This window comes from Semicossyphus pulcher, unplaced genomic scaffold, assembly GCF_022749685.1.
Source record: "Semicossyphus pulcher isolate SPU_LCO1_2020_fin unplaced genomic scaffold, fSemPul1.0.p SCAF_3, whole genome shotgun sequence".
NCBI lineage: Eukaryota > Metazoa > Chordata > Actinopteri > Labriformes > Labridae > Semicossyphus > Semicossyphus pulcher.
In genome coordinates, this window is record NW_027211704.1 from 16,180,317 (window position 1) to 16,202,002 (window position 21,686).

Sequence of the window (21,686 nt, forward strand, 5' to 3'; positions counted from 1 at the left end):
CCATCTGTGGTCTGATGACAATTTAGCTTTTTATTTATATTTATATACAGATACCTGCATGTAAGTGCAGCTAACAGTTTGTTCTTAGACGCTGTATCACAACTCCAACTCTTTTCTTGTTCTCAAGTTACTAGCTGGACTGTAAACAATGCAGCACACAGAAAAGGTCTTTATCACTAACTGCTGGCTACACTGGCAGCCTTGAAAAGTTGGCTGTCGCTCCCAGAAGCTACAATGCTAGATGATAGCGATGTAGCTTCTTCCAAAAGTGTTTAGCTGTGCCAAAACTGGCTAAACACCAACATGCTAGTGCTGTCATTTACCATATTCACACACTGGCCTTTTTCCTCAGATGTAATGCTCATGGTGGGAAGCTCAAATGCTATTATAATGTAATACTGCTGGTATCCAGGTTCTAAATAGTATGAGTTAAGGGTATCTGACTATTGTTATCATTTAACCACTTCTCGATTTAACTGTAAGTAAAGGAAAAAATCTGGAGGGAACTTTTGCCATGTCGCAAGAAAACAACACATTTGAAACTATTAGAACAGTTAGACAACAGCTAACGTTAGCATTCAGCAACTTGTTAGCTTACATTAGCCTACCATCACCTAGGAAGCAGTCATTTCAAGAGTCATTTGATAACCCATTACAACGGTGAGATAACAGCTAACGTTAGCATTCAGCAACTTATTAGCTTATATTAGCCTACCATCACCTAGGAAGCAGTCATTTCAAGAGTCATTTGATAACCCATTACAATGGTCAGATAACAGCTAACGTTAGCATTCAGCAACTTTTTAGCTTATATTAGCCTACCATCACCTAGGAAGCAGTCATTTCAAGAGTTATTTGATAGCCCACTAGAACGGTCAGACAACAGCTAACGTTAGCATTCAGCAGCTTGCTAGTAAGGGGTTATTGTAACCCGCCCAGGCATCCCTCCAGATATTCAATGTGTTACCTGAAGCTGTGATGACAAATGCCAGATACCCTTCATTTATAGGCTAAAACTTATAACCTGAAGCACAGCAGTACAACATTATAGCAACATTTGAGCTTCCCACTTCGATTGTAAGGTCAGAGGAAAATGGCCCTGGTCTGAAAAACTGTTATAATGTGTTATTGTGTTACAAGTATTTTTGCAATGTGTCCCTTTTCAGTCTAGGTAGTTCAATTAACTGGCTCCGAATAGCTATGTAAAGCTTAGAATCCCCTCACATATCAATGTCATTTGTAAGCTAAAATACATTAAATGCTGCCATACTTCATCAGTCATTTGACACTCCTGCTCAGTGGTCATAACTTGTGCGCAGACCTTTGCTACACCCAGTTTCCATGGTTACACCTTGCTGTGCATTGCTCTTGGCAGTCAGAAAGACATCCGAGAACTACACATGCATCATTTTTTAAGCTGACAGACAGGTGAGGCAAGGTGAGGCTTACACACACGCCATTAAAAGAAGAAAGAACAGAGGGATTTATATAGAGCTTAGTGAAAATGCTCTGCCTCCAGGACCACATGTCCTTGGCGTTCACTCTCTCCTCCTCATTAGTTGACAGTACAGACAGACATTTGCACACCAACATGTTATTTGTGAATAAGAATAGGATGGGGACAGTAAAACCACGTGCATTCACGAGCATGAGATCCTGTCTTTGAACTATACATCTGTTGAGCCCCTCTGCTGACCCCTGGGATGCAGCAGCCTCTCTCTCAGCATCTCTGGCCCTCTCCTCTATGGGTAGCCTGTTCCCCACTGGCTCAACCTCAGAGCAGATGCTGAGCTTATATGTCCCAGAGGTTAAATGTCCTCTGCTTTTCACAAGGTCAGGTTTACTGCAACAGCTTCAAAGGACAGTGTGGTTTAGAGGACAGTTTAGTATTTGTGGTAGAAAGAGGAAGATAGTCTCAGCACATGATTTTAAATGCACTGGGGGAAAATATAAAGGATGATGCCCTCTTTCATGGAAACAGATAAAGGTTCACAGGATGAGAGGACCTGGTCACATTTGACTGCAGGTGTGTATCTTCTCTGGGGAACATGAGCTAGAAGAAAGAGAAAAAAACGATCCCCGGGGCCGTGTGACATCAAAACGCGTTACCGCTGATGACCTAGAAATGGAGCGTGCGTATAAGTGCGTAAGCAACAGTGGGCTTTTGTGGCACATGGCTCAGGCAGCTGCTTACGTTGTTGATTGCGTATCAAAAAAAGCATTGCAATTGGATCGATATTTGCTCAAACGCCCGCGCGACTCATACTTTAGGAATTAATTAAATGTCAAACAGTCGAGTAGATGAAATAAATGAATGGTAGCTCCTCGCGCTCATTCACCGTTTCATTGTCTCGAGTCACAATGCGCGCTCAAGCACGACGATAAATCCATGAACAAGACAAATATCCTGCTTTCATCACCGTGTGAAAGGACAACTGCATTTCCAACATGTCAAAAGCAGCAGGCACGACCTTTTTTAACCGACCGGCGATATTAAACGATTAAAAAGGCGCGTGCCAAATAGAGGGGAGCTCTCGTGTCCCTGCGCGCGCGCGCTGGCCTCGCAAAATCCACACAATAATAATTTGATTGGAGTCGCCGTGCGTGCGGTAGGCGGGACCCGGACACTCTTTGCATCCCACTTTTGAGAAGATTACGGGGACAATTTAGTGTGAAACACATGACATTACGGCTGTGTGGAGGGAAGGCGGACGGACGAAGAGGGACAGAGGCAGGACGAAGCGACGCGGGTCGAGGCAAAGACAAGCACCGAGAGGAGGGAAGATCTGTGTGGAGATATTTGGAGTTGGATGAGGACTCTGATAACGTCACTTCTCTGGTAAGGCTTTCAAAGGCTGCTGTGTGTTTGACATCTTACCCTTAAAGCGTATTTAAACTTGTTAACGAGCATGTTTATCCCACACATGGGGATATTAGAATTAATGTAGCTTAAACACTAAACAACGCTCTTTGTGCGCATATTCAGCAACAACAACCTGCTTGTTAAGTCCGCGTGCGACATTGAGGGACCAAACGGGAGTTAAATGCCAAGTGAATTCTAGTCATTTAAGCGGCATTCAAGGTCCCCTCGGTCGCCAGATAACCAGCCGTAGACAGAGGTGACATTACAAACGTGCTACACTTGATCCTCATGTGTAGCTGGGTTGCATAGCTACACTATGGAGATTCACTTCTCCCTTCTGGACCACACAGACTTCCTTTGTGGGTACTCCTACTTGGGGCTCATCTAAGAATCTATAGGAATGCTATACTACACAAATGTATCTGTGGGGATAACAGTTGAGAGTGAAACCTCTGATTAAAGCAGTTATCCCAGTGTCATCCTCTAACTGTCATGCTCAAGTGGCTTAGTGAAATCTAACCAAGCTGTGCATTGGAGATAGGCGCTGAAAGCTCGACCAAGACCATGTACATTCCCCTTTCATTTTTATTTCATGCCTCTAGTCCAAGAACACTTCAAACTGAATTATTTTCTCATTTAATTGCGTGGCTGACTAGATATGATGTGTTTTCAGCAATGCATGTTTCAAAGCATTCAATAACTGACATGCTACAAGGTTACATCTCCTGCAAATGCATCACACATTTTAAAGCTTCATTTTTGAATTGCTGCTTCTGTTTTCCTTTTTAATTTCATTTTAAGGTCTGCTAGTAAAGCCTCAATATCCGGCTGACACCAGGTCACAGTTTGCAACAGGTGTCATTCTATTATCATGTTGGGGATGTTGCCTTTTCTGAGGGCTGTAAAGCAGCTTTCAAGTTATGCTATACTTATTGTACAGATGAATATGTCTGATGTAGTTGGTAGTAGAAAATTCTGCTTTTAAGAATTACACAACTTGCTTACAGTCAACCATATTTCTCATAAAGATGGTAAGCATGTATTAAATGCCTTTCAGCAAATGTATCTATCCAGCTACCCTCGCAAAGCATCCCTCAGACTGGATAAAACTCTACCGCCAGTGTGGTTTCTGGAGTCACCTGCAGCAAGCATGGTGCCCTGTCAGTCACTCCTCCATGATGAGTCACTTCCAGGGCCTGTGGGCAGCTGGTGAGAGTGTGACTGCCGGACTTGACTGGCCAGAGCTGACGAGAGCTCATGTCTGGCCCGCTTGGCCTCTGTAGTTATAATTGACTGACTGGCTGGTCTTTGGGACCATGTGCTGCTTCTCTACTCCATACCAGAATGAAATCGCCGTGTGAGCAGACTGATCCAGCCTCAGCCGGTACTGGCCGTGCAGGGCTTTTTATGTGGTGTGCTATTTAACCCTGCATTTGAGACTGTATTTTTGTACAGTATTTGAATGGAAATGTATATGTTTAAAAAATGAATGGTTAAGAATATATTGTGATATAAATTAATCGGCCTCTCTGATTACAAAATGTATAGATTGATAGAAAAGTGGGGGAAAGTTTGCTGTAGTATCTGTATTAAAATCACAGCTCTTTCCAGTCTGTAGCCCTCACATGTAGCCAACAGAAAAGACGCTTTATTAAATTTTCTTCTCTTTTAATCTCAGTTTAGTGAAGGAGAAAAGTCCTTGGCTCCTTCTCCTGCGTCTTCTCCTCTTCACTATTGGAGGAGACGTAGACTCACAGACCCTCTTAACTTTCTATTTAATTTGATCAAAGCTCTGTGTCCATGTGAAATATCCTGCAGCAGTGTTGGTGTACCTCTGCAGGAATGAAAAGAAAACATGAAGGGATTGTTCGGTCTTAGACAGCAATGTAGTTCACTGTGAGAAGAAAGGGACACCCTGCTGGGACTTTGTCGTTGGTATTAAACTATGAAAGGACATCAGCTTCTGTCTGGCCTTGAGGTTTCACTGAGATTTGATTTAGGTCTTTTCAAAGGCACACAGAAGTCTTTTCTAATGTATTTTGTCTAAATACAAAGAGGCAATGTTGTATTTGCAGAGTCAAAATTTAATTTTCTTCGTCTTAAGTACTTTATGTTCTATAAAGACTATGGATAGAACATTTTAGGCCCTGGAAAAAAAGGAAAACTATTTTAAACAGTCGTATCACAATATTTCAACCTTTCTAAGTTCAGAATGGTTTATGAAAGACGGCACAAGAAGCAGATAAAGGCTAGATGAACTGAAGCATGAATAGGGTCATGCCACTTACAATAAATGAAAGCCTGTTGGCTAGGAGGAGCTCCAAGTAGGAGAAAATGATTGTATCCTCAACACTGTGCTGTCCACTAATCAGAAGCAGATTGAGAAGAGTCTCCAGTCCGTGTCTAAGGGGAACAGCTGCCTGATATCATTGAAAGTTCTTATTGGCTGAAAAATGTACAAGCACAATCTTATCTAACAGTGCATAATACCATTGCTACAATAGTGCAGTAGTTAGTTCAATTTGACCTGAATAGATAACACTATACTGTCATGTCAAATAGGAAAGATTACCAAAAGTACACAGAATTCTGTAAAGCAAGGTTTATTATTCCCAGTACCCAGGTTGGGAACCACTTGCCATTGGCCCTTTCTGATGGTCCCTCCACATAAGGAAGTCATCTACATCTACACCAGCCATAACATTATGACCACTGACGGGTGAAGTCAATAACATTGATTATCACGTAACAATGGCACCTGGCAGTAGAGGTCTTCACAGGTCTACCGGAGCCCAAGGACCCAGGACAGGTCGGGTTCGGCTCCACACATTACATGAGCAAACGGGTCCGGGTTGGTACTCGTTCTATAACCCCCGGTTCCGGGTCTGTTCAATATTATGTGTAATACCAGAGTGGATCTGGGAAGACCCGGCCGTGATTAGAAAGTGTTGGTCATGATTAAAGGTCTGTTTTTTCCGGTAATTTCTCGGTTCTGCACGGGTCTGGGTCCCAGCTTTCAAATAATAGACCAGTCTGGTTCGGTTCCGGGTCGCATATTTCCGGGTCTCTTTGAGTTCGTGGCACAAAATTTTGGACCAGTGAAGACCACTACCTGTCAGTGGGTGGGATATGTGCAGCAAGTGAACATTTTGTCCTCGAAGTTGATGAGTTGGAAGCAGGAAAAGTGGGCAAATGTAAGAATGTGAGTGACGAGGGCCAAATTGTGATGGCTGGACAACTGGGTCAGAGCATCTCTAAAACTGCAGCTCTTGCAGGAAAGAAAGAAAACCAGTTTACCGGTGACAGGGTCATGGGCGGTTGATGCACATGGGGAGTGAAGGCTGGCTCGTGTGGTCAGATCCTACAGAAGAGCTACTGAAGCTCAAACTGCTGAAAAAGTGAATGCTGGTTCTGATAGAAAGGTGTCAGAACAGAACTTGGATTGAATTGCCAAAGACCCATCAGAGAGACAGATAGAGGATGGTCTTCCCCTTTGACCATCTGACACACCCTGAACTCTGAATCCAATCTTCTGAACCTCAGCCACAGCTTTTTGCTCATTATCCATCGCTGGTCTGTTATACAATTCTCCGTTCTATAGAGGATTTGATACTTAAGCTGTACAATGATCAGCTTACAGTCGGTTCCTGCTGTGCTTGGGAGTTCTCTGTCAGTGGATTGGGATTTGGACTTCCATGGTGCTGCGGCATGTGACAGAGTCAGCAGTGCAGCATCCACCACGGTGGTCACACACTGCGTGAGTTGTACTTCCAGCCCAATGAATGCATCGGTCCTCATGATGCACTCCTTTCTTTTCTTTCGCTCTCCTCCCATGTGATGAGGAGGAAGCAGGAGGGAGACGGGTGGCAGATGCCAGGAGAGGATGGTACTTTGTTTGAGGGCGCATGATTGAGAGAAGACAGAGCTGGCATTGAACCGTTTGGTGTTGAGGGAGGACTGAGTGGACGGATGGCCCATTAACTGATTGTTCTGACTAATATACAGCTGGCATACGGTTTCCTCAATGAGGCCATGTCCTGAACTGTGTCACGGCAGTTCTTTATGATCAGTCCCGAGACAACCTGCTTTTGAACCTTGTGACAAAATGACTAGAGAAGTTCTGATATCAAATTTTAGACTCTGGCTATTGGCTGATTATTGCGATATAAATATATATCTATATTTTTGGGAAAACACTGATTTATGACATTTTGCTAGCTTTGGCTAACATTACACTCTCTAACAGCTCTACAATGTTGTTTGTTCCATTGAAAACCCAATAAATTACCTGAAACCAGGAGATTTTGGGGGCTTATTAGTTATGGTATTGGATCATTGAATTGACTAGTGTACTCACCAATTCACGCTTTCGCATTATAGGCAGTATCAGTATCAGGTCCACCACCAGGAAGTGACTAATATGCTGTCTTTTTTATACCCAGGAAAAACTGCTTGTAGCAGGCAGAGCCTCAAAAGTTCCTCGATCAATCAATGAAAAGAAAACAAATCCGCAACTCTCTCGATACTCATTTGACAATTGAAGTAATTTTAAAGCAAAACAGTCAAACATTTGATGATTGAAGTTAAAGAACATTTGATTCAATCTGATCTTGAATAGATTGACTCTATAACAGCCTTGCAGTGACACAAAACACGGGTCGGGTTGGACGCTGGTTTCTTGTTTACACATTGCTGACTTTAATTTGTCAGCAATTTCTCCACCACACAGCTCGTTACACTCCAAGAGTACAAAGTAAAGCAAGGACTGATTGTAGTCCTGAAAAAAGCAGATTAATGTTGGAGAAGTGGATTAAGTGGATTTTACGCTTCAGGAGCGGATTAAAGTGAAAAGGGTGTGCTAAGTTAAAAAAACAGATTGAAAGGAATGTAAAATATGTTTATCTCTGTTTTGGGATGATATTAATATTAACCAATTAATACTGGTCAATACATCATTGTCAATTTTTTAAAACACTCACTGTTTTTTGTCGTAAATCTTGATTGTCGTGGGAATCCATTTAAATTGGTGCAGGATTCATAAGTAGAAGTATTCCATACCAAACCATACATTTTCATGCGAGAAATTTTTGGTAGTATTCCCTTAAAGGAGCATCAATTGTTTTTTGGCCACAAGAGGGCAGAAAAACACCAAAACAAGCTTCATGACACAGTCGGCGTAATATACCATTGGTAACACCTTTCAAAAGGGACTTGAATGACTTACTTAACAATGGTTCTCAACCCTGATTACATGCTTAACGCGTTGCTTCCAGCTGTTGGACCAGATAACAGAGTTTTGAATATTATACCCAACATTTTTTTCATTTTAAGTGGAGCATCAAACATAAGGGTGTATTGTTCTTTATATGCGAGGTGTGTGGAGTGCATTGGTGCAGCCTCTTTGTTATGACAGTAGAGACACTTAAAAACCTCCATTTTGAAGGAACAGCTCTGAAAAGACAAAAATGGCATTTCCACCAGAGGATCTGTTTGCATCTTCAGCTTTCTAATCCACCTTAACTAATCAGGCAAATTGACTGACTAGTAACAAGCTCTTTCTTTAGCAACCACAGCCTGGGGTGCCTGCAGATAGCTGGTTGTTTGGAGGCTGCACACACATGGGAAGCTTGAACAGCATAATCCTACATTTATTCATCCAGCCACCTTTAAATATACATGTTTCCATTTGTGCCATGATGTTGTGTTTACCATTGACTGTCTGAGCCTGGTTTCCATTAGTATCACTGAGGAGCTGGCAAGATAGTACAAATATAGTTTTATTTGGTACGTTCATTAAAAGGACAGGCTTGCCAGCTAAACTTGTTAAAATGTTTGCACACATCATTCACAGTCAGTCCATCGTCACCTGCTGTGTGTCAGCAGCGTCAAGTGCTAGCTTGTTTTTCTCAGATATTTTTGGTTAACATTCATACAGCCTTACTAAAAACATCATGTTCGGAAGAGTGTGCAAATCTTGTCTGCTCTCAGCATGACTTGCAAGCTTCTTCTTCTTCTTCTGGCAGAGACTGTACCGCGCTGGCATTTGCTTCCAGTGCTGTCTTTGACAGCAGTAAGAGAAGAGGCCAAATTTGATTTGACATTAGCATGCCAGCGTTGTGTTACTGTTTAAGGCCAGAGCTCATCGCCATCATTTGATTCATTCAGATAAAATGAATGTGTGTAAATACATGGCCTCTTCTGGGAAAACACAAAATGCTGCTACGTTCAACAATCAGTCAGGCATCTTGTATTGAAACACCTTGTTTTTTTCACATGGATAGTGTACTGCATGTTAAATGTTTTAAGCTTTGCTTGTTAGCTAGCTCGGTGTTACAGTGTTCAGCGCAGAGGTGATGCAGACAGCTCGTGAGCCAGGCTCCAACATGGCTGACATCACATTCAAATCAAGTGAATAATTTGTTACTCATGCTCACTGTGCTGTTAGAACAGATGTCGGGCCGCACACAATCTTCATGACCTTTCACATATGAAGCATCTTATCACCTCAAGAGCAACATTTGACATCTTTGCTATAAACAGTAGTATTTGAATCCAAACCAGTGAATGCACTTTTATCTGCTGTAAGGTTACTAGTGTCATACATTAACTGCAATTTTAGTGGCTAATTATGTGCATTCTGCACCTTGAGGAGCTTTTGTGTTTAACATCAAACATGCTGACGGCCTGGAGCTGCAGTTTGACTGTAATTCAAGAGGAATGCAGATGTGTTAATGAAGGATTGTGCGAATAAGAGGAGGGAGGCTGCTTGATTACAGTCTCTGCTGAATTTTAAAACCTTCACACAGTTTGCAAGGACCAGTTTAGATTTGAAAACTCTCCAGACAGTTGTGCTCGGAGCTGTACTGTTTAAATCAATACTTTATATTTTATAGCTCCAAACAAAACATTTACATCCTCTCCATTGTATTCTTTGTCTGCATTGACCTCATCCTGTCCTCTAGTTGTCTTGTCTTCGGTGTGTGTAGCCATGTTAGTCGTTCTTTTTGTCAGCAGCTTGTTTAATGATTCTAGTTGCATTGTTTTTTTGTTTTCTTACAGTAATTAATTTGCACCCTGAAGCCCATCCTGCGTACTGTTTAACCATCACATCCTTCACTGTTTTAAAACTCCACAGAGGTGTGCTTCCTTTGCTGCTCTGCCGTCCCTTCCTGTCTGAGAGGTGTCCCGTGTTAGAGTTGAGCAAGAGTGACAGAAAGTGTCGCTTGATTCTATAAATAAATCATATTTTCAGTGAGTCACCAGGCTGCCGCTGCCACGTGGGCGTGTCACAAGACTCTTAAGACAATCCACGCTGCCTCCTGCCCCGCTCCTCTGTGGGTCCAGCCCAGCTTTGTAGTGAAGACATCCATCAGCCCCGAGCTTCAGAGCGGCAGTCAGACCAGGAGAGGAAAGTTTTCACAGAGATTACGCACAAATTTGAGTCATAGCTGAACAAACAATGTAGTCTTAAAGAGGAGATATATGAAATTGGATTTTGACGCCTACTCCTTTCTCACTCTGAATGTGCCTATCTGTCATGTGTTGCAAATACGGGCATGATTTCCTATCCATTTCCTTATGATGGCTGATGCTGCCGGTGTGTGGCTGTTGATAATTGCATAATTACATTCTGGGCTTCGTGGCTGACAGGAGAAAACATGCCAGTGTGGGCTAACGTTACCTTAATTATTTTTTATTTTAACTGCAGCTTAATACATTAAATGTAAAGATAGCTGCGTAACTCCTATACCAGTCTTTACGAGTCTCATGGTTACCTGTAAGACGTTTATTTTAAGGCCTGTCTTTGTCGTCAGTGATGTGAAAACATGAGATTTGCACACAGTCAGACAGACCGTGTGCTTCCTGCTCACATTCAGTTATAAAATCCCTGCGCTTCATGGAGCGTCTCTCCTGCCAGGCTGCTGACAGCGCTGTCAGCCCAAGAGTCAATCACTGTAAGAAGCACCAGAGCAGGTTGCAATGTAAAGAAAAGTAACCCCCATGTGAAAACTGAAAGTCACTGAGCGGAGACGTCGGAGCAGCAGACAGGCTGGAGTCCTGCTGCCATGCCGTACGCTGTCCGACGTCACGCTGACGCATTTTCGATTCCATCACAGTTATTTCAGTTTGGGGTCGTTTTTGAGATTGTGTTGGTAAAGTTGTCACGTTCAGAGATTCTACTGAGTGTAGCTGTTAACTCAGGTCACAGTTAGCATCTTTTTAAGCAATGCTATTTTATGTTCTTCAACAGTCAAACAGACATCAGTGGAGCAGCAACCAAAGCTTTTGCTGAGTTATAAAAAAATAGAAAAGTTAAATTTTTCACATATTTTCACGTCTTTTTTTCTGCATCAAATTACAGTATGTAGTATATATGTATATGGCATTTTTGCCTCTTTGGACAGTTGATAGTGTGGAGCCAGACAGGAATATTTAGTAGGAAAAAACAGATATAAGATAGAACCAAAGTCTCCTGCTGGAAAGGGGGACATACTGTAGGTGTCTATTAGAAAGATGTATCATTTATTTACACTCACGCAGTGTGTGATTTAGCCCTATAAATAGCAGCCAATCAAAAAATCCCCCAGGGAACTTTGAGACAAATAAATAACCCAACCTGTGCATCAGAGATCTCATCTATTATTGTATTAACTTAGATGATATTTATATTCTATTATATTAACAATTCCAGGTGTGTTGTTTGTATGAAGGACTATTAACAGCCCTGTTTTTATGAGCAAATATCTGATTTAAGAAGATACAGAGCTTCAGCATCCATCAATTTGTAAAGAAATGTAGGTTACCGAGTTATAAAACAAGATCGGAGAGCCAGTGATTGCAATTTTTTCTACCTTTTAAAAATCCAGAATAATCCAGATTACCGACTCTGTCTGAAACTGACTTGCTGTAGGATAATACCTTCCACCTCAGAGCGGATATTTAAATACACTGGCAAGCATGGAGCACATCCTACATCATTGTATGGTCTCTGACATAAGTATCTCACAGCCGCTTATAGAAACCCTGTAGATGAGGAGCATCTCAGAAGCTGACATAAAAAATCTCTTAGTCAGAAGTTAATCTCTTATTCTCCCTGCTGGGTAATCACTGTGGTACTCGGGGGGCCTGCAGCAGGGACAGAGAGAGAGAGAGAGGGAGGGACAGAGAGAGATGGAGAGATGGCAGGGAAACACTGTAGGGAAAGGATAGAAGAGGATACAGAGGCAAGTAGCAGACAGTCTAATAAGAGACCCCAAAACACGGTCAATAGTAAATGTTATAAAAAAGTTTTTGTAAAGGGTAAAACTCTAGCCAGCCTTAGCTCTTCTTACGGTCCAGTAAACCCACACAGGTGATTTTAATTACCTTAGTTGATTAGACCTCTTCTCTGTGTAGATGTGCAAACAGCTTCATTGACATTTTTCCTACCGTCCTGTAAACTTTTGTTAAGGAGAAATTATTATCCTGCTTTCCTTATCCCCTGTATAAAGTCGACAGGATATAATGAGAGACCTGGTGCGCGACGTGCAACAAATGTCCTCAGTCTCACTTGCTAATGTTTATTTGATGCACTTCATAGTTAGTGTCTTTAATCCCTGAGGCAACCCTGCCTTATCCCCTGTGTAGCTCTGCACAGCACAGCACAGGTGTAATTAGTGAGAATGATTGAAAACACCTGTGTGGGTCTGCAGAGCCTTAAATCACATCTGTCACACATCACACCAGGTTTAATTAAAGTGGTATTACCATGCTAACTTTGTCTGTGGACTTGAGGCCTGACATTATGTCCTTCACTCTGATACTCAGTGTTTCTTTACCTGTTGTTAATGCTGACCATGTTTACTGTTATCACAAAGGACTCCCTAAAACACAGCACTTCAGGGGCGGCGCCTCACGTCCTGCGTCACAACAAACAGTGCTGTGTGCATTATGCGCATTCTTGTTGGCTCACATTCGGTCATCATGTCACTTTTAGACAAGCTAGCAGACAAGTTTCCTCTACTAAGTTCTTTATTAACTACATTTTTGCCTTAACCCCCAAAAATAAACCTCCAGGAGAGCTCATGGCTAATTAAAACTTTAAACGGAGATCATACCCTAATCAATCCCTCCAGGAAGTTGCAAAGTTTGCCAGTGAATTCACGCAAATTCAGCCAATCCCTGCGACTTTTCGCGACCTTGCCATTTTTCGCCAATCTCCACAACTTTTCCGCAAATTTGACTGATGAACTTTCCCCCACAGGCATCACCAAACATTGATCTTCAAAGGTCTGTATTGTTGTATAAACGTCGGAGAGTATCGCTTACTCTGTCTTTAATATCTCCAGAACACTGTATGCTAGACTTACTTTTTTTTGCTGTCAGCCGAAAGCTGCGCCACTCTTATGAGGCTCCGATGCAATGTTAGCCATCGACTTAGCCACTTCCTGGTGCCTTTAACTTTCCACCAACCAGAGGCTCTGTCACAAATGTCAGTGTTGATCTCGAAGAGTGAGACAGTAATCACCGTCTCTTACACAGAAAATGCTGTGAAATCCTGGAGGGACTGCCTCATACTTGAAAATATATACCGTATGTAAATGGTGCTAAAATATATATTGACATTTAGATGGACTAAATTATGTCCGACAACAAAGATCTACCCAGATGGGATGATCTGTATTCTGATTTCAATGGCCTATAGATTTAGTTATAGGCACTATTTTAGCTTAAACTATGATCTTTTCTTGAACACAAACATAAAGTCATTATGGTGCCCAAACCAAACCAAACTCAGGTTGAGGAAATGATCCTGGATTTGGCTAAAATAACACATCACAGTTGTATGTTGGTGTCACAGGGCGATCAGAGGGCACTGTCTTACCTGAGACTGTCATGAGCTTAACGAAGCGTGCCCTTCGACATGTAGTAAAACCCTGCCAGTTAAATGAAGTGTTTCCTATCCTCAAGAACTCATCCAGGGTTACTCCCACTATTATTATCTGATAAGTTGCATTTTGCATTTTAAGTGCTTGTTGAATTCTCCTAAGAGTTGTAGATGTTAGTAAAAGTGTACTAACATGGAGGAAACAGCACCAGCACGTAGCATCTCCGTTATCTTCCTGTGGAACATTTTACAAACACTGTAATTCAACACTCATCTTCGTCACACATTTTGGTACTGATGATGGGTCCTTCCTCTGCCTGTGGCTGTTTGGCACGTTTCATCCATTCGACAAAAGCTCAACGTTTTCCCTTAATTGCACTGCATATGTCATTGTGTGTACGTGTGTGTGTCATCATGAGTATTTATGTGCATGTTCACCCGTGTGTGAAGAACCAGAATACAGACAGATGGTAGTTGGAAGCGTTTGCTGAGTGTTTACTGCTTACATGAGGCAGCTGCTGTGTTCAGTGGGACATACAGCAGCGGCAGCACTTAAACACAGCTTTGAGTGTGACATGATGTGGGGTTACAACCAGGCTTTTCACTCCTCTGCGGCTATTTTTAAACAGCAGCATGGCTGCACGGACTGACCCGAGCGGTTTGATCTTGATTTCCCGCGTGAGCGAGATGGACCCTAATCTGATCTATTCAATCATCCCCACTGTCAGAGGTCCAAAGACTTAACCCAGTGTTTCACAATATACCGTTCTATGATAGATCTATTAGCTGCTCATCAGTGAGATTGTGGGCTATGTATAATCTCTTAATCTGGAGGAAATCTCTTCCTGTTCATGAACAGAAAGGGATGATGAGGAATATGTTTTAAATGCTGTCTATCTTCTTCTCAGTAAAGGAACTATTAAAGAAAAGGCAAGAGACGTTTGGCAGCCAAAATGTAGGATATGGTGTTCGACAAAGGGCAAACATGCTGCAGTGACCCAAAAGATTTCATTAGGAGATAAAAATGGTCCAAAACAAATACAACAATGAAAATGGCCTGAAAATTTTTTGCAAAAACCCAAAACAAATGTGTTCACAATAAATGTGCTGCAAATACAAAAAATGTAACCAAAAAAAACAGGATTTCAACACTGAAATTTGGTCGAAAACAGGGTGAAATCGGGTCTGAACGTCTATTTCAACCATTTTTCAACCGGCTAAAAAAAGGTTACGACATCTACTTGTCACAAAACACATAATTTGTTCATTTAAGCTTGAATGGGTGACGAAAGTGACGATTGTTGCGTCATTTCTCCAAAATCATTTTGCAGCGGTGGGTTAAATCCCGTCTGCTTGAAGACGTAATTTTAAAACATTTTATTTTTCATACAAAAATCATGGCACATTATGGGCTGTGCGATGTTAACATGAAGGTTCAGAGACACCGTAAAGGTAGAAGTTTTTAAACATTCCCCACAGAAGAAGACTGCGCATGCCCTGGTACTTCGCTGACGTAGTTCATTAATACCTGACGGAAAGTCATTACCTCAGGTGATGAGTGCTGGGTTTGGGTGCAGGTGTCCACCCATGTATGCCAAGCATGGTGACTGTGATGCACTGCTCACAATCATTTTAGCTGCTATGCGACTTGAAAATTGCAGTCAATCTATGTGTGTGAACATGTGATGAATCTTGTGACAGAAGCAGGTGAAATCTGGTCGAAACATAAATGAGTCAAATAAAGAGAAAGCTATTTAAAAAGAAGATTTTGGGCCGCTAGAAGGACAACGTTTTCAGGCCTGTGGGGAAGACGCGGCCGGGCCCAGCAGAGGTCAGTTTGATGACGGGGGAATATAGCGAGGTGGGTTTCCTGCCAGGTTTTTCTCCTAGCACACCTGGGTTGACCTTGCCGATACAGGTCTCCGTAGATCAGCTCAAAGTGATCTCAGACATCTTTTTCAATCCTCTCCCATCCCTTTAATTTTGCCCCTTTCTCCTAATGGAAATCTTTTAGGCCGTTGCAGCACATTTGCCCTTGCCGGCCACTGTAATAATGCTAATGCTAACTCTTTAGCAAGTGATTTTTGGGGACATGGTTTGTTGTCTTTTTAAAGCATCTCCATGCTGTTATACTGCATGCATGGACCTGAGTATGAGTAAAAAAGAGGGAATGAAGCTCAGTGATTGTCCACATGCACTTCAGCAGATTAAGACTGTTTGAAAATTACACTTGAGTCTCAATTAAGAAAGCTTATGCCACCAGAGGCCTATGACAAAGTCATCAAGCAGTGACAGAGGAGGCAGTATTACAGTCAGAGATTACCCACTGTATAAACTACACACACTTAAAGCCGCACATGTAATTAAACACCAACAGAGCGAGCTGCAAACCCAAACGCACACACACGCAAAGCAAAAGAAAGCGGGTGAATCAGTATGCACAGGGTTGTTTGGTTCAGGTATCAGTCTAGGAATAACAATCAGCGATTGCCTCCTTGTGGGATGACGTCTCTCGGCAGAGTTGCTCACGTCAGACCCGGCGGACTGAGGCGCACACACTCGCTGTGTGTTGGCAAACTGAGGTGATGTTTTGGACGAGGGCTTGAATAAACATAGCCTCTGCTGTTGCTGTGAAAAGACTCATTTACTCCCACCAAGAGAAACACAATGTAGCTTTAACTCTTTCAGAGGGTTCGGAAGTTTGAGATCAGTGGGGATTTGAAGTGATAATCTTTTTTCCATGTGGCCCTGCTGCTTTTCATTCTTATTTACTTTTCTCCAATACTAATAATTCAGATTTTTTTCACATAATCTTTGTAAATATGTGCTGCTGCTTCTGAGAGGCGGGGTTTATTGGATTCTTTTGTGACAGATGGCACAATTAAACTGTAGAGGAAGATTGATTATCATCCTGTCGGCAGTGATGCTTTTGAAACAAGACAGTTGAGCAATGTTTCTTCTATGGACACAAGATGTATTGCTGTCTGAGTAAACTGTTTTCGCTCATGTACATAGTTGCACATGTGTTTTGGGATGACACAGTGTCTACAGACTACAGAACAGCACAGTTTTGGCTGAGCATTTCCTCGTGGATGGACAGTTCTTCCTCTGTTTCTTACCACAATGGTGCTCTGCTGACTGCTGTTCAAGCCTGGGGGGAACTGGACACCATTGTTTTGTGTGTTTGTTCTCATTTTCTTAGAAGGATTCTTTTTCATGCGGCTGGTGTTATTTAGATTTTTGTCAGTGCTTCAGTTTGACTCAATGTTTATACAATATTATGGCATAAACAGCATGTCGACAAATAAATGTTTGTGGGTTGTCCGTCCGTCCCATTCTTGTGAATGCCATGGCCGAGTTTCTTCAAATCTGGCACAATTGTCCACTTGGACTCAAGGATGAACTGATTATATTTTGGGGGTTAAAGGTCAAAGGTCAAGGTCACAGTGACCTCAAGTCCGTTCTATTCTTGTGAACGCGATATCTTAGGAACCCCTGGAGGGAATTTCTTAAGATTTTGCACAACTGGTCACTTGGAGTCAAGGATGAACTGATAAGATTTTGGTGCTCAAAGGTCAAGGCCACTGTGACCTCACAAAACACGTTTCTGGTTATAACTCAAGAATTCATACGCTAATTATAAGTTTCTAATAGCTTTAAAATGATAAAGTGTTGACATTTTATACCCAAAAGATGAAGACGGTCAAATTCACTATGCTTCATCACTCCAATCCAATTCTTATTGATTTACACCCCAAGGTATGAATCCACCCTTTTCACGTCCTCTCACTGGATGACAAACAGGACAGGGGGCCTCCTGTTCCTCTGGTAATCCACAACAAGCTCTTTGATCCAGCTAATATTGAACTTAAGGTGATGATAATTGCATCATGTGTCAAAGCTCTTTAACAGTACTCTTTCCTCCTCTGGAAACATAGTCTCTAAGTGAGGGCAGCATATTTCTCACTGGAAACTATACACTGGAATCATACATGTCGCTATAGTATTAACTTCCATTTCGCCAAAACATACACCTTTTGGTTAATAACTCCAACATCTAGAGTCCACACAGACAGAAATGTAACTTCATCTTGACTAGTTGGTGGAGGCATTCAACCGCAAGTTGGTGATTCTAGTTTCTTCCAATTGCTCCTTCAAATCCATCTGTATCATTTCAGGACAATTATCTTTATTTAGCAAACAATGCCTCTCCTCAGAATTAGAATTTCTGCTGCCAAAAACGTGTCCTACTTCTGAAAGAGCATTTCCCCCAAAGCGTCTGCAGCTACCTCCATCTCAGCCCAATTTGCTTCAAACTTGGAGAACAAGCTTTCTAAAAATACAATCTCTGACTGTGTTATTCTGTTTGCACTCAACTATGTCCAAGGATGTCATGTATTTCCTTTGTTATTGAACATAATGATTGTAGAACTCTGTCCAATCCGCTCTGCTGTTTCAGGCTCTGCTGCTCGAGGCCATTGAAGAGGCACCCTTGTGGCCGGACAGCCCATCGTGTATTGTCCTTGAATGGCTCCCTCCAACCTCTTCGTGATTTGTAGACTATCTGAGTGGCAGTGTGGTTCTGTGCGGTGATTTGTCCCACGAGATGGGGCCCTGCCTCTGCCATTGCTACCGTCAGCAACTCTGCTACAACTGTGCATGCATACAGGATACTGGCATTTGCTGAATTCAAGGTGGCGTCTTTTCAATTAGAGCCCAGTGAAATACCTTTTCAGCCCCTCGAGTGGCCTGGCGAACTACAGCCAAAGGGGGCCCCGGCTGTATAATGATGCCTGGCACAATAGCACCACTGTTCTCCAACCCGTTCCCAGGAAACCGCACAACATGTGCCATTGTGCACTGTGCTTTGCTGGCCAACCACGTTGCCTGGCTTTAGCCAGAGACACCGAGAGGCCTGGCCGTGCAGCGAAGCCCACAGCAGCGTGGTTGGTAGGTTCAGAGGGCTGCAAGATGAAGAGCAGGGTTTATTCACCTCACACTCGTTTGGCGTGTTAAAATAATATCGCACAAAGCTACTTTTAAAAGGGCGGGCTGTGAAGCGGAAGCAGCCTGAGGGAAAAGGGTCAGCTGAGTGGTTGCCAGGAATGGTAGTACAGAAACCCTGGGCATTGTTGCTCTGTTGAACCCTCCACAATAAAAGAGGAAACTAAGAGAAAAGTGACAAGCAGAAAAATGGAGGCACAAAGACGGCGAGAACTGGTTCTTAGCTGGTCCTAGCTGGTTCTTCCCTATTTATCTCAATGCTCAATCATTTGAATGTGTTTCTCCTCTGTGGCCCCCAATGTGCTCTCCATTATAGCCTCCAGTGCTGTTTATGCTGAAGAGCAAAGGAGGTCATTCAGAGCCAGCCAGATAGGGGGGCTTTGGTCGGAGGCATCCAGGAGATACATGTCATGGAGGGCCTCTCTGGGCCCCATAAGCCAGCTGGTCTGCTAAGGCACCACAACGGGAGACCCAGGAAATTGAGGCCTGACGCAAAGCCCAGTGTGTCACGGCGAACTGAAAGCTCTGCTTCCTCTGAGCGTAGACCTGTCAGCTGATGTGTCAATTATTGACGGAGTTTGCCAAAACATCAACACAATGTCAGCTCTATGTTTTGACAGAGTAGGAGTTGTTTTTTTCTGCTTTAGGTCTCTTTGGGCTTTTTGTTTCATCCAGTCAGATTTAAAGCAACAGGGTTTTATGACAAACAATTTTAATGTCCAATATTTCTCAAATTTTTCCGCTTCATCTTGACATCTCTGTTGTCATCTTCTCTGTCAGCACTCATAGAAGTGATTTGGAGTTCAGTCACGTCCCTGTTGGACCTAAAGGAAGACACAGACTCGCTTGATGCCCTCAGGGTGGCCTCCTTTATCTGACCACGTGGCTCCTACTGTTGGGGGAATATTGCTGGTGCCATTGCACTAATCTGTCTGTTTCTGATTGAGTTTGACTTCCTATTATTATTCAGAAAGGCCATTTTAATGGCTTTTCTATAAATCCATGTATCTCCAAAATATCAAGTTGCTAACGAGGATATGAATCACTTACATTTTGCGTCGACTAATGAATTTCACAGCTCTGCAGCCAGTGCTAGCTGCACTTTAAAACACAGTCACTACATGAGTCATGAAATAGGATATCCAAGATGATGCCCAGAGTTTGTTCCTGTGCTTTACTTGCACTGTGCGATCAGGGAAGTGCATTTAAAATGACAAAGGTTCTCCTTTCTTTTCTTCCACAGATCCCAGCATTGAATTAAAACCTTCACTCTCACAACGCTGACTTAACCTCAAGACATTAACACGTTCAAACAGACTGATTACTACTTACGAACCGAGGCACCAGAGCAGATATGAGTGAAGACAAACCAGCCGAGTCCGTGGAAACCGCTCCGGCCGAGTCCAACGCTATTCCTAACGGGAAAGGCCACGAGCCCGGGGAGGAGATCACAGCATCGGCAAAAACACCGCCTGCAGAGGACGGTGAAAAGTGAGTATACTCCTACATCAACAGTTAGTACTTATATGCTGTATAATTACCCTAATAATCCGACTGAGTACTGTGGTGTTTCCTAGCTTGAATTTAGGCCACAGGAATCTTAGCAGTTGTGAATTTAGGTAGAAATGTCGGTGAGTCTCGGGTCTCAAAAGCTCTCCAAAAAACAAACGATTGTTTTGGATGTACATGCAGTGACCTTTTCATTCATTCCAACAGGAGAACCCTAAATCAGAGATAAACAACCTGTCTGTTTAAGAATCTCTTTGATTTGAACATCGTGTCCTCCATTATAAGCCTGCTGACACTGTTTAAAACGCTGATTTGATTCAGCGGGTGCTTTTCCTTGTCGTCTTAACGTGTCACTTTCAGGAGCTCTCACATGTCCTCTCTCATGTATCACATCAAATTACACGCTGCGTGTTCATGTTCAGTAGGTGTCATGTGTAGCTTGCTTGTTCCTGTTTACTAATCAAGAGGAAAGCTCCATCCTAAACCTCACTGATCGAGGCGAGACTTGATGCGCTACATCAGTGAAAATGTTGGGAAGACCTCAATTCTTTAGGGAGGCGCCGTTTTGTGTTGTTATGAAACTGATAATCTCGCCCAGCTGCTGCCAGCTGAGCCCTGACACTAGATGCTCTTTCATAACTGCAGGTTTGTACCCACAATCCCTCCAAAACACTTTTGTTTGTGCTTAATAATGTAGCAAGCTTCATTGCCTAATTATCATGTCAGTGGTTGTCTAGCAATATTTTCGTGTCCTCGTTCCGCGTTATAGATGGTTTCATTAAAATGTCTCTCTCCCGGGTTCAGATGATCATTTATAGATGCTCCCGTCTCTGTTTTATTTGCCTTATTATGTTATGACTGAGGGTGTTGTTTTTCCACTTTGTGCTCTCGTTGGGTGATGGATGGCGTCTCTCTACGCTGCTTGTAGGGAAACTGTACCAAATAGTGCCCAGAATGCTAGGTACGTATGCCATAATGATGAACAGCTTGCTGTGCTATCTGTCACTGAGCCTGCTCTATAAAAAAAAAAGAATGGCATAGTTTGTGTTATTTGTTTTAGTTCTTTGACAGCATTTCTTTCCATTAGTCCACACAGAACTGAGAATGCAGAGGCCAACCTCCCGGAGAGCCAGGAGTTCTTATCGGGCGTGGAGGACAAGAAGACCCCGCGCTTTACAGATGTAAGCTCACACACCGACAGCACGATCTGAATTGCATCATATGTATAATGTCAACATGCACTGCTTCCAGGTACTGCTAGATGAACTTTATTTTTCCCTCTACTTTCATGCATCTTGACTAGTTTGAAGGGAAAACCTCATTCGGGATGTCCGTCTTCAACCTGGGCAATGCAATCATGGGAAGTGGAATCCTCGGGCTGGCCTACGCCATGGCCAACACGGGCGTCGTCCTGTTTCTGTAAGTCATTTTCTGCCACAGTTA

At 42.7% G+C, this 21,686-nt stretch overlaps 1 protein-coding gene across 1 annotated transcript in view; it reads left to right on the plus strand.

Annotated features, from left to right (window-relative positions):
* Positions 1-2,565: 2,565 nt before the first annotated feature.
* The window catches only part of LOC138605735 (sodium-coupled neutral amino acid transporter 3-like), a 40,968-nt gene continuing 21,847 nt past the window's right edge, over positions 2,566-21,686 (plus strand). Inside the window, exons 1-5 of the mRNA XM_069678150.1 lie at positions 2,566-2,839; positions 19,978-20,225; positions 21,172-21,204; positions 21,331-21,424; positions 21,547-21,662. Of these exons, the coding sequence (XP_069534251.1) occupies positions 20,089-20,225; positions 21,172-21,204; positions 21,331-21,424; positions 21,547-21,662 (380 nt within the window). The 5' untranslated portion in view covers positions 2,566-2,839; positions 19,978-20,088. The remainder of the gene's footprint in view (positions 2,840-19,977; positions 20,226-21,171; positions 21,205-21,330; positions 21,425-21,546; positions 21,663-21,686) is intronic.